This window comes from Populus euphratica, unplaced genomic scaffold (genome assembly GCF_000495115.2).
Source record: "Populus euphratica unplaced genomic scaffold, PopEup_1.0 scaffold2.1, whole genome shotgun sequence".
NCBI classification, from domain to species: domain Eukaryota; kingdom Viridiplantae; phylum Streptophyta; class Magnoliopsida; order Malpighiales; family Salicaceae; genus Populus; species Populus euphratica.
In genome coordinates this window covers 6449669-6463221 of record NW_011499846.1, presented here as the reverse complement: position 1 = coordinate 6463221, position 13553 = coordinate 6449669, and the positions used below count along the sequence as shown (strand labels likewise).

The 13553-nt window shown below is 32.5% G+C and overlaps 1 protein-coding gene, 1 long non-coding RNA gene and 1 pseudogene across 4 annotated transcripts in view; 1 reads left to right on the top strand and 2 right to left on the bottom strand.

Annotated features, from left to right (window-relative positions):
* Nucleotides 1-1458: 1458 nt before the first annotated feature.
* On the bottom strand, nt 1459-2518 carry LOC105135877 (60S acidic ribosomal protein P1-like). 3 transcript variants are annotated; one of them, XM_011040966.1, is made up of 4 exons: nt 2380-2518; nt 2144-2216; nt 1820-2023; nt 1459-1720 (listed from the first exon to the last, which is right to left on the bottom strand). In XM_011040966.1, the coding sequence occupies exons 2-4, from the start codon at nt 2210-2212 to the stop codon at nt 1661-1663; spliced, it is 333 nt and encodes a 110-aa protein (XP_011039268.1). In that variant the 5' UTR covers nt 2213-2216; nt 2380-2518; the 3' UTR covers nt 1459-1660. The 3 variants fall into 3 exon arrangements, with proteins under 3 accessions (XP_011039268.1, XP_011039274.1, XP_011039261.1); XM_011040972.1 differs by having other exon boundaries at nt 1459-1717; nt 2144-2222; nt 2380-2517; XM_011040959.1 differs by having other exon boundaries at nt 2144-2222; nt 2380-2515.
* A 5863-nt stretch (nt 2519-8381) lies between these two features.
* LOC105138330 (pentatricopeptide repeat-containing protein At1g05600-like) lies at nt 8382-9818 on the bottom strand (annotated as a pseudogene).
* Nucleotides 9819-11137: 1319 nt separating this feature from the next.
* The window catches only part of LOC105135858 (uncharacterized), a 3257-nt gene continuing 841 nt past the window's right edge, over nt 11138-13553 (top strand). Inside the window, exons 1-2 of the long non-coding RNA XR_844266.1 lie at nt 11138-11296; nt 12480-13392. This is a non-coding gene — a long non-coding RNA (uncharacterized LOC105135858). The remainder of the gene's footprint in view (nt 11297-12479; nt 13393-13553) is intronic.

Sequence of the window (13553 nt, the reverse complement as noted above, 5' to 3'; positions counted from 1 at the left end):
CATTTCTAAAAGTTTTGCAAACAAATAAAAAAAATATAATAAATATTTCAATTCCATTCCATTATATTATAAATTTGATTTATAATTATCAAACTCAAATTATTTTTTATATTTACCTAACAAAACTCAGACAACCTGATATGTTGATCCACAACCCCAATAGCATGACTAAATCCCCATCGAATCAAAATTCAAAAAAAAAAAAATGACATCTTTTAAAACAAAAATGATAGTCAAATTACCATAATTACGCGTGAATTGATCAAATGCCTTGGTAACCAGAAACCTGAACCGAGTCAGCTCTCTATCGAACTCTAACAACTATAATTTGATCACATTATATTACAACTTAATGTATCTCACAACGGAACATATCTTAATAGGGGGAGAGGATTGAAAATATACCAAAAACATCCATGAAATGGTTGGGGATTGAACATGTACCAAACACACCCATGAAATGGTAGGGAGCAGAGCCAGCGAAAGTAACTTGTAGTTCCCCAAGATTGAAAGTATGTGTTTTATATATGATGCAGAATACTTTTTAACAAATTTGCTTATATTAAAATATATTTTTTTTAATTTTTAACACTTATACATCAAAATTATAAAAATAAACACTTAGAATGTTAGTCTCTGACCAAATCAGGTAAGCTGCTTCTGCATTATAAGAACAGTACAGCTCAAATTTTTTATGACCCTATGCCACCATCAATGGTATCCATGATGCGAGAACGCAAGGTCCATGGAGAAAAACGTTAAATGCTCACTTCACACATTACAAGAGCAGTACATCCAATAAATTTCGATTGACAAGTTCGGGTTTTAACTATAACTTAATAAAGATGCCGCTATTAATCACTTCACTACAGGATGACAGCGTTAGCAAAGCAAACATCTATAGAAGTAGCATATTCGATTAATCACAATTGCCCAGAATGCATGCATATACCCGGCAGAAAAGAATCGGACATCAACAATGGTTCCCGTACTTGCCCGGGTAAGCAAATAGCTCAAGACAGGCATTCTAGTTCTTGAATAGCAAAATATTTCAAAGAAAATAGCAAATACAACAATCCAAATCATAAAAATTCATTACTATCAAGTATCAACATGGGTTGATAGCTGCTGCATGATATGCAAAGATGCCTTGTACATGACACTAATATCATTGCGTAGACAAACAATAATGTCATTGATTTGTAATTGACCAAGAAACTGGTAAAAGAAAAAAAAAAACAGAACTGAAGATTACGGGACCTGTCTATGTTTGGAAAAGAACTTTAAAACAAAACCATTTTTAAGCCAATGACAAAAAGATCTTGACAACACCATAACATCTGAAGCATTCAAAGGGAAATATCAGATTACACTGATCTATCTAAACATGCAACAGGATAGCAAATAATTAAACCTACCATCAACACTGAACCGTCAGATCAACAATAGGAAACATCATAAGAATCAAAACTCATCTAAAAAACTTCTATTATATCTAGAAGCACCATCAGGTCATGAAGATAAAAATACAGGATTCTCTAAAAAGTCTTACATCACCAATAAAATATTTATAACGACAAAAAACTGCAATATGGTGCAAAAATTGTACTCTTTAAACCACTAAAAGCAGCAGAGGACTTGTGCATTCTGAAAGGAGCTCCTAATCAAACAAGCTGAATCCCATGTCTTCATCCTCACTTTCCTCCTTAACTGGTTCCTGTAAAATTCATAAAACAAATCAAAAAACAGTTAGAAATATCAAGTACCTAAAACAACCACCACCCACTTCAACAAATCCGATTTGTTCCTTTCTTCTCACCTTCTCCTCAGCGGCGGGAGCATCAGAGGCAGCAGGTGCACCACCAGCTGGGGCAGCAACAGCAACAGCAGCACCACCACCAGAGCCAACATTCATGATGAGGTCCTCAATATTGCGCTTCTCAGCAAGCTTAGCAAATAAGCCTGGCCAGTATGATTCAATTTGCACATTGGCTGCTTTCACCAATGTTGAAATCTTTTCTGCCTATTAGCAATAGTTAAAGAATCCAAGAAATCCGCTTTATAATAAAAATCACAAACCCTAAAAACTTATTTGAAGAAACCGGATAGCAATAGAATTATTTATCTAGTTTTTGAAGGATACAGTGATGGGGATGTTCTCATCAAAGAGAATAAGAGCAGCGTAAGTGCAAGCAAGCTCGCTAACGGACATCTTTCTTTAACTATGAAAATCATCAAAGAAAATATAAGAAATCAACAGACAAAGTTTCCACAATTATCAATTTAAACACAGGAAAGTAGAAGGATCACATCTACCATCTATCTATAAATAAAGAGCGTAAATAATTTTGATTTTGAGAAGAGAAAAGGAGCTTTTACCTTGTGAAAATAAGATCTGAGATGGTTGCTTCTATCTGTGCCCTGACCTTTGCCTGCGCTGCTGCAACACAGAATAGTATCTAGGGTTTGGGAATCAGAGCGAGAGAGGAGTATTAGAAGCAGTCTGAGGCGGGCTTGAGTGTTTTACGGGGCTCAGTGTGGTTGTAAAGGGTAGGCCCATTATGTAATACCCGCATGGTGATAGATTATTTTTTCACTCCCATTTATATTCAGTGAGAGCATCTCCGATGAACATGGGAAGAGTTAAATTGATAAAATAATTTTTTGAATAGTATAAATATAAATTTTTTAATTATATATATATTTTAATGATAAAATAATATTTATAAAAATCAATTATATTTTAATATATTATATGTTAAAATAATTTTATTATAATTATATAACTAAATATTTTATATATAATATAATTATAATGTTATTAATTATATAATTAATATGAGTAATTTATAAAATTAATATAAAATCAATGAAGTAATATGAAAGTTAAAAGATATAATTTAAAGTTAAACTTAAAATCTATTTATATGAATAATTTTAATTTTTAGTTTTATACGTTATTGTTAAAAATTTAATTTTTTAAAAGTAAATCGAAATTCAAACTTTGAAAAAAACCATCAACATTTTAAATTTTGATTTTCCCTCTTCACCCCAGCCGGAATGGAGGAAGAACTTTCACTAGAGAAATCAGATGTTGCAGATGGTTGGGTTGGTACCGCCAACATTTTAAGATTTTAAAATTTTAAAAAATAATCCATTTATAAATATTCTCATGTACCTTAATATTTTTTCTCATCATTTTCTTTTCTCCAATCTTTATTATATTTCATTAAAATTCATCATGAATCATTCTAAATTTAATTTTTATGATACTTTTGATTTTAATGATAATACTCATGTGTTCGCTTTTCAAGTTGCTACTGTTGTGGTTGTTGAAGAAGAATCGAATAATCAAGCATGGAGAACAGAGTATCATGGCTCTATTATTGGTCACAATATTTTCAATCGTAATAAAAAAAAAAGCTGAGTTAAGTTTATATAATGATTATTTTGCTAAAAATCTTAAATTCACTAAAAGTCAATTTCAAATAAGATTTAGGATGATTCGTTGTCTTTTTCTTTGGATCGCATGTAGTGGAAGCTCATAATCCATATTTCAAACAAAGGACAGATATTATTGGTGTTCTTAGTTTATCTTGCCTTCAGAAGGTAACTAGAACTCACAGCATACTTGCATATGGTATTCCTACAGATCTTAGTGATGAATATCTTTGAATTGGAGAAATCATTGTGATAGAAAGTCTTAGAGCTTTCATCAAAACAATCGTAAAAGTTTTTAGTGAATGGTATCCAAGGGCACTAAACAAGGTCGATATTTGTCGATTATTATCAATTGAAGAACAACATGGATTTTCAAGAATGTTAGGAAGCATTGACTGTATGCATTAGAAATGAGAGAAATGCCTAATTGCATGGCATGGGATGTATACTAGTCATTATTATGAACCAACTATAATTTTAGAGGCAATGACTTCATAAGATCTTTGAACATGACATATCTTTTTTGGAATCTTTGGATCATTAAATGATATTAATGTTTTTGATCAGTCAACTATCTTCATTGTACTTGTTGAAGGTATTACTGCTCCTATAAATTATACAATTAATAGGCATGAATATACAATGGGATACTATTTAGCAAATGAGATTTATCCTAATTGATCAACCTTTATTAAGACAATTTCAAAGCCATTAAGAGCAAAGAAAAAATATTTTGCAAATAAGCAAGAGTCTGCAAGAAAGGATACGAAGTTAGCATTTAGGGTGCTCCAATCTCATTTTGTAATAGTACATCGATCTCTTCGATATTGGGATGAAAAAATAATTGCAAATATTATGAAAACTTGCATAATAATACATAATATGATTATTACGGATGAAGGAGCAATGAACCTTGGATTTGTCTATAAACGTGACATCAATTCTTTTATATCAATGTCATATGGTGAAATACTAGAACTATATGATTTTCTTCAAACTCGTAATTGAATCAGGGATAAAACATCTAACTTTCAACTATAAGAAGATCCGATTGAACATTTGTGGGAACAATATGGCAATGAGTAGAATCGTTAAATTTGAACTTTTTATGTCAGCATAAGTTTCAAGTTTAATATTTTTTTTCCATTATAGTTGTTATCTTTTAAGTTAATTAATCCTACTTATTGTTGTTAAGTGTTAGAAGAACTTAAAAAAGGTATTATGAATTTATATAACTTTTATAACAATATATTTAAAATAACCAAGAATTTTTTACATGTTTAATTAAAAATACATTACATTAAACAATAAATCATTCTAGTTAATTTAAAATTAAAACCCTTCTTTTGCATAATTTCTAACTTTCTATTTTGAAATACATAGCAGAAAATTCATCCAAATTAGAAATATTCATTTTTATAATTTGTTATTCTTTCTCAATCCTATCTAATTTTTATTTTTCTTAACTTTGTTGAATTATCATAACTTGTTGCTTTAATATAATTTTTTTATTTTTTTTCTTCTGATCCTTAATTTCAACTAGAATATCCCTAAATTGTTACAAGAGACTTGCCATAGTTACCTTCCCAACTTTATCTTTTTCTTGTTTACATTTAAGTTGTTTTTTTGCAGCCTTGTGACCAATTAGTCTATCTTGATAAATCAAAAGTTCATTGTATTTTCCTAAACTAACAGAATCAGGGGTAAATGGAGCTAATGAAGCTAAACTTGCATTGATATGATATTTTTGTTTTTTGTTTAACCTTGGATGTTGACTTGCATGCTCAAATTGCTATTTGAGTTCTTTTCTTAATATAACCAAATAATGTTCTAGTTAGAATCGTTTGTCAATGCAAAAGGCATATATTTTTTTAGTATCATTAATCTAGTAAAAAAATTAGAGAAATTAAATAATATCAAAATATATGTTAAACAATTTAACATGAAAATGAATATTAAAATTACCCTTAATTCTTCGGTCATTCCACTTTGGTGATGATTTTCAATTTGAGTAATAAATCTAACAAATTTTTTGACTTCTCTATTTATTTCTTGCCATCTACTTGGGATGCTTATTTGAAAACGATTATTCAAGTTTTTCCCATTCTCTACAAAATAATTCAGTCCAGAACTGTTTTGTTTGTTGTTCAACTCCTTTAATTGAATCCTTGTTTGTATTTAGTCATGCAAATACAAGTAAACAATCTTTCTATAGTGAGAAATTTTTATTTTTTTGTGATTTTTTTTTATTATATGGACATTTAAATTCAAGTATGTTAAGTCATCAATTAATTGATTAGAATCATTTGGTTGAGAGAGAATATCTTTTGATTCACTCATAAAAAAGTTGGTAAAAAAGTTTGGAAAATTTGAATCCATCTATATTTAAAAAAAAAAAAAACTCAAGTTAAAACATTATAAGAGAATGTAAAAGAAATTCATATTCAATGTCTAGCAATTTTGTGGTTTTCATACATCTTAATTAGTAATAAGTATCGCTTCCTACTTGTTCTAACATTATAATTTAATCATTTTTTTGAACTAAATAAGGATTGATATACTAGTTTAATTGCATTTTTAACAAGAAAAAATATAATTGACCTCAATTTAAAACATACAATCAAAAATAAATTTCAAATATGTCACTCTATATCTTTAATAATATCTGCTACCATTATTACTTCCTTTTAATTCTATTAAAGATAACATCATAAATAAAAATTGTCTTCCTTAACTCATAGCAAAAACATAAAATAACAGAGAAGTAAAAATCATCACAAATATCAAATTAATAAAAAAAGATCTAAAAAATTAAAAGATCTAAAAAAGAAAATAGAAAGAGTTTTCAAACAAGCATACCTTTTAATTTCAGCTAATTAACACAACCAATGTTATTAATTAACCGAAAAATAATTAATTTTTATTTTTCTAAATTTGAGAGAAACATCTCTTTTTTAGAATATAAAATACCTTTTGATGTAAATAGCAAAAGAAAATAGCGCTTTTAGAATAGAAAATAGAAATTATAAATAAAAAAGAAAATAGAAAAAGTTTCTTTCCTTCTACTTTAAAGAAAAAAGATACATTATTGGCCATTAGCTATAAAAATAGCTACTAGCCAACAATTATTTTCTTTTGCTATTTATATAGAAAAATATAAAAATAGCTCTTCAAAAAATAAATATTTATTTTAGTTATTTATTTAGTTAAGTTATGGAAGTAAATAAAAATAAAAATAAAAAATAAAAAAATAAATTTTTAAATTTATTTTTTTATTTAGCTTTTTTATCAGAGATGCTCTTATGTTACACTTGGACCCGTATATTTTAAATATTCAATATCAGCCCTCATGTTTCCAAAAGTTCTTACTCCGGTGGCCCGTTAAGAGCCCGTTTGGTATTGGTTCGCAGCAATCACCGCAGGCTTAACTTCTTTCAATAATGACTTTCTGACTTTTCCGATGGGGGAAACTTACAAACTGGCCGAACAAGTTTGTTTCCCATCCTTAACACAGATGCTTTTAGAAAGATGTTAGATGTAAAATTTCTTCAACTAAGTTACATTAATTTTCATGGAAGCTTGAGCACTTTCCCAAGATTTTGACATGGTTATGTTGGCATAGATTCCCTGTGAGATCCATACAAAATCACGTATGCTTGGGAAAGTTGGTAGTTCTTGATCTATCCAAAAGCTGTTTAATTGATGCTTGGAAAGGCAAACCGGTATGTATGTAGTCTCTCTCTGTAGCTATCTCTCCCGTTTTCAATCGATAACAACTAAATTCATGTATTTTCGCAGTTTCTTTCAAAATTGAAAGTTCTTGATTTCCATCACTCGCATGATCTCATTAGAACCCCAGACTTCTCGGGTCTCCCAGCCCTTGAAAAACTAATACTTGAAGACTGCATCCGTTTGGCTCAAATTCACGAATCTATTGGTGATTTACAAAGACTATTAATCTTAAATCTAAGAAATTGCACAAGTCTTGTGAAGCTTCCAGAAAATGAAGTTTAATTCACTTCAAGAGCTGGTTTTAATGGTTGCTCAAATCTTGTCATCCATTTAAGAATCCTAAGTGTAATTCATGCATGGTTCAAAAGCGACAAATCCTTCTTGTATGATCTGAAAGAAAAAAGAAATAACATTGTTATGCTTGATACGGAAACGAAAAAAAGAAGAAGTTCTTTTAAGTATTATAAAATAAATAGTCGTGTTTCTTCGTGAGGTGCTCGTATTTCATCGTCAGCTGGACTGATTTTTTTACAATAAAAATAATATAAAAAATAATATTTAAATACTGTTTGATGTATTAAAAAAAATTATAATTTGAGTTATAGATACTTCTAGATCTAATAAAATAATTTTATTTAAATATATGATAAAAAAAGATAATGGTATTAAATGAACCAAATTTAAAAACAAAAACATGATAAAGATGGTTAGAAGAAAATGAATGCATGTCAGTATCTAGAAGATTGTTTATTGTCCTTGTACCTTCTCCTACTGCTTCCTGCATCCATAAAATCTGTTTGTCTCTCAATTATTTATCAAGAAAATTTTTACCGCTTTATTTACCTTCAAGATCATGAATTCCAAGGAAAGGCTCTTCCTTTTGAAAGAGAGTTTTTCTGGCAACAAAACAAAAAATTAGAAAACAATTCCATATCGAAAGGGAAAAATCTTTCTTTTCTTGTACTCCAACGTCCAGTCTAAACCAACACACAACAAGTAAATTCAAGTAATCCATATAGACAACTCCAAGGCAGCATCATGCAAAAGAAGGATATATGGAAACAGGAAAAAGGTGCTAGCACCATTTCTAAGCTTCAGGAGCTCTTGAATATTGAAGGATCCAACTTGTTAAGAGAGGAGGTGGAAGTCAGACTGGACATCTAACAGAACAAACTTCATGTAAATGACAGATGCTCTAACACTATTGGCTATGAACAACTGCTAAGCTGATTAAATGTCTGACAGCTAAAATCTACATCAACCATATTGCAACGTACAGAAGTTACCCAGGAGTTCCACACAGAAAGTTCAGCTAGCGTATGTCCTGGCTGACCATCTCCTCTAACCACATAACACCTTTACATTGCCCGCGCATGGAGCAAAGACCCCTTGAAAGCATATTGTAGGTGTCGGCAGGTGGCCAATATGATTTAATAAACTTCTCTTCCAAAACCTTACTTGCTTCAACGAACCTGCCATCTCAACAAAGTCCATCCAATAAAATGCCATAATTAAGTTTCCTGGTTGGCAACACAACCAACCTGCTTAGCTATCTTTTTCAAGTATCCGACAGCGATTGCAGAATTCCCTGCGTCACTTGAGCCTTTCAACAAGACAATATACGTTCAACCTTACAGTTACATTAATGGCTTCACCGCCCCTACTACCTTTTCTTCACAATGCGGTGACCTTCGCTTCATAAGCCCCAAGTGATGGTCTTTATAGCCTCTCTCTTGAGTTTTATCCAGCGCTTTACCAGTCTGACCAGTCTTGCCTTCACGGTAAAGATCAACAGCCATCGCCAAATAACTACCCAAACGGGGAACTCCACCTCTGATGAGAGCTTCATTAATCAAACGCTTAGTGGGTTTAATATCTTCACCATTATTGCACTGACTAAGATCAAGACGATCCCGGCATCGCTTAGGTGCCTTCACCCCCTTCATTAGGATCTTACCGAGGATTTCCAAGGCGTCTTCATCCTGCCTGATATCACATAAAGCATCCAAAAGTGTACTATATACCACAATATCCTCATTCCTCACCGCTCCCCTCTTGAGATATCCTCCAGAACGTGGAATATAACAATGTGTGGCCTCGTTTAGCCTCCCATCTTCGCACAACTATCCTTGTTCGGACGGGATCCTGATAATCCGTCTCTTGGAAGACTTGGTTGGAAGGTGATTACGCTGACAAAGAGCATCCAATAGCAGGTTCAGGTCATGAATGCGAGACTTCACATCCCACCCATGAGTTCTCCAAAAAAATACGGTGAGTTGCCTCAAGTTTTGATTCCTTCACCAATATATGCAGAAGGGAATTGAAAGATTCAGTCCAGTTTACGCAGTTGAACTTTGGAATGTTCTTGAAGAGTGAGACAGCTGAGCTTAATAGGCCAGCACTCGCATAGTCTTGATTGCAGTCACCGAGTCTGAATCTTAGCGCTCACAGGAATCCTCTTTCATCTCAGTAATTCGGCCCGGGTTTCCAAGGATGCCAATCATGGTGGCATGCACAGGACCATTGTGAAGATAGCTGGGGCATTTGTCTTTCGCTTACTTGAAAATCTGCAACGCTGTTAATGGATTTTCTGGCTCCTCAAAATCTGAGAGATCTAGTTGTTTTGTGTTAGAAGCCCCCGGCATCCTACGTCGAAAATTTAGTTTGACATTAAACTACAAAAGAAAGACAACTAGAATCACTAATTTTTGTAGAGTCTAAAATGGTGGCATTCCAAGAAGAAATATAATTTTGTTAAGTTATCAGAACAGGGGCAAGCAAGAAAAAAGAAATGCACTTAATGTTAATCATTTGACCAGCAATTTCAATGAGACCTTCAAATCAATTTAACGCTAGGCAAATTAAAGCTAACAAGGCGGCTATAAAATTAAATATGGGCTGAAAGCCATGAAAGGAAGTAGATGAAACTTTATTTTAATGAGCATAATATCCTGTTAAGAGTATGGAATTGTATTTAGATGTATTTAAAAAGTATATTTAACTTGAAAAAGATTTAAATTAATGTTTTTTTTATATTTTAACATGGTGATATAAAAAATAAAAAAATATATTTTAATATGTTTTTAAATTAAAAACATTTTAAACTAAATTATCAAACAAATACCACTAACATGACATGACATAGCAGAGAGTTGAGCTGAGATTATCTTAAATAAAATCTATAATTTAACAGAGCCCGAAAGAAAAAAAGAGTGATGCATGATCTGTTTAATTAAGAAGTGAAACACAATTGCTTAGGTGATGAAGAGTTTAAAATTAAAAGGTTTGTTTTTTCTATAGATTTATGTTTAAATTTTGTGGTTTTTAATATAATAATGATTAAAAACTTATATAATTATTAATTTTAGAATTTATAAAATTAATCGGGTGTTCAAATGGGTCCGGACCGAAGTTATTAACCAAAAAAAAATGAAACACAATTGTACTCTACTTCAACCGAACCAATGAAATAGCGGCTTCGAAAGTTTAATTTGGGGTGTTCAAATGGATCCGGACCGAAGTTATTAACCAAAAAAAATGAAACACAATTGTACTTTACTTCAACCGAACCAATGAAATAGCGGTTTCGGTTTGCTCCCTCTGTGGTCTCAGGTTTGATTAATCGGGTGTTCAAATGGGTCCGGACCGAAGTTATTAACCAAAAAAAAATGAAACACAATTGTACTCTACTTCAACCGAACCAATGAAATAGCGGCTTCGAAAGTTTAATTTGGGTAACAGAGATAGTAAGATTCAATTTGTATAGAAAATAGCAGGCGGCGAAGAGAAGAAGGCTCCAGGACAGATATCTGTCAAGGAATCCATCGAGGTCGCTTGTCTTCGATTTTCATGTTACCGTTACGCTGCCGTTTAGAAAACATAGACCTGTTAAAACTTGAGGGAATGAATGGCATTATTTTCTTATTAAAAGGGAAAGGCGTCGTTTTTGACGGTCAACCCAGTCAATAAGAGGCGGTCAAAGGAAAACCAACGTGAAATGATATATTATTAAAAAAGAAAAAGGAGGAGGCGTCACTTGGTATAAATCCAGATAAAGGAAGGAATCATTAATCGCTCGCTCGCTCCGATTTCTCCATTGCTGCACCTCGCGGTTGGACAAGAGGTGCGCTCTCTCTCTCTCTCTCTATATATATATATATCTATCTATCTATCTATCTATCACATATGTGTGTAGGTAGGTGGATCTCATCAATCTTTTCGTATGCGTGTGTATCTCTCTGATTATGCGTTTAATTCTAATCGTACAATCTTTTCTTTTTGTTTGAAGATTCTATATGAATCCTAGAATTTTTTAAATTGTAAATCTTCGATCTTAATAGACAATCGATGACTTTCAAAAAATTTTCTTCTTTTCGAGGGCGCTGATTTTCAAATGAAAATGAATACCGTTGTTAGAATTTAGAGTAATTCGACCTCTAAATTTAGGATAAAATGGTTTTAATTAAAAAAAGAAAACGGGTATTGGATGTTACTACTTGTGACCTGATTGGAGGAAAATGATAGGCAAGGTATTGGGGAGGCTTATTGGTATAATCTTTTGATGCATTTTCCACTCGAGGATGTGTCTGTATGATGGTAGTTTGCAGTTGTTTCGGGGCTAGATTTTATCTTTAAGAGTTTTGTTTGAAGAGCAGGTCTTGATGTGTTTAGATCTGCTGAGCAGTTTTTCTTGTTTCGTAGGTGCTGAACAAGTATGTTTGTTATATTATGTTTTATTTATTTATTTATTATTATTGGATAATATGCTTGTCATGTAACACTTGTTGTGTCAGGGTTCTTTCAAATAATTTTTTTTTGGATATTGCTGCTTTAAATAAAAACGTTCATTCAGCTTAGATTTCTGTTGGATAGGTTTTCAATTGTTTTGGTCCTGTATATAGTTGCTGCATCGTATATACCCAAATACTCAAGGAAGCACAAAGGTTAAGGAGTTTGAGAGACCCATGAGACTAACTTCTTGTCTAGTTACTATAGAATGCTTGATATAGATATTCTTGCTGAACTTTCTTTTAGCATGACATGAAGTTGCTGTTTTGGATTAACCAAGCAAATCTTAAATTTTTCAAATTACTAAGAGCGTGATGCAACCTCAAAATGAACAGATTGTCCAGCTTTAGCCTGCAAGCACCCTTTGTTTCATGCTTTGTAGCCATTGTAGGCCCTATCCTTTTTTGTTATAGTTTGCTCATCTATTTGAATCAGATGGGAGCCCCATTTTCTAAGCTTATACTGCTTCTATGAATCGGCTCTTTGTCCTGACATCTGCTTTGCTGACTACAACACAGATAATAATTGATTAAAACAGCGGAAGTTGTGGAGTAATATAGAGAGATGGCCAGGAATGATATCAGGCAAGTTAGGATAAGTGGAAGCAAAAGGAATGAATCAGCACTGGCTCGAGTAATGAATAAGGTCATTGCCTTTGTACGCTTTGCAGAATTTGAGATCTTCTTCGTTCTGTTCTTTCTCATTGCTTTTTTCTTCTTCAAGAATCTCACGTCCAGGCCTGAGTACAGCCAAATCCTTGTAAAGAAGCCTGGCGGTGCTGACTTTTGGCCTTACTAGGAAGGCATTGGAAGAGTGGCTTATTGTAGCCACCCCCACCCCCTCTTGATTTGCCGAGGGTTTAGTTGTTCTGTCATAGATTTTGCTCTGGTGCTACCATATGTTATGTTGTATGATAATTTCTGTAACATTTCTTTTCAAGAAAAATACTGTACACTTCTTCAAACTGGATGTTTTACAAGGAAGGAAATTGTTTGAGCTTTGACACAAATTATATTATTTCAAGAAGCATGGTTACTCGTTTCAGTATTTATACACAAATACCAGATTTTAGGTGTGTCAGGCAGCTTTTATTGAAGCTATCAGCTACGTATAGAGATGGCATTTTCTGGCGGTTATTGAGATGAAAAAACCAATGTCATTGCATGAATGTGTAGATTTCAAGTAGAGGATGGCATTTGAATTTGTAACTTCTACGCGATTTGATAAGAACAAAAGAACCTATCCTCATTAGCCATTGACATATAACTTCTATGTGATTTGATGTGTGCATTATCCATGTCAATGATCTTATTTTAAATTCATCTCATCATCAATTGTTTAGCAGAAACTTCTCCACATACTTTGCAATCGAATTCCAACTGTCACAGGCATGTTATGCAGACCCGCATGCCCAACTTTGAAACAGGAAAGGTACCCACTTCCATTTGACTCCCCTTGGATTCCAAACACATACCCCAAAAGATGTGATCATTCAAAAGAAGGGAATTGAATAAGAAATGAAATGCCGATTGAAAACGAAAGATTGTCAGTAAACAAGGGGGGGGGGGGGGGGGGGAGGGGGGGGGAAAAAC

Excerpts from the sequence above, each read along its gene's own strand:
- LOC105135877 (XM_011040966.1), bottom strand. The coding sequence starts at position 2,212 with ATGTCCGTTAGCGAGCTTGCTTGCACTTACGCTGCTCTTATTCTCTTT. Across the intron at positions 2,024-2,143 it reads ATGAGAACATCCCCATCACT|GCAGAAAAGATTTCAACATT; the intron begins GTATCCTTCAAA and ends TATTGCTAATAG. Across the intron at positions 1,721-1,819 it reads CTCCCGCCGCTGAGGAGAAG|CAGGAACCAGTTAAGGAGGA; the intron begins GTGAGAAGAAAG and ends TTATGAATTTTA.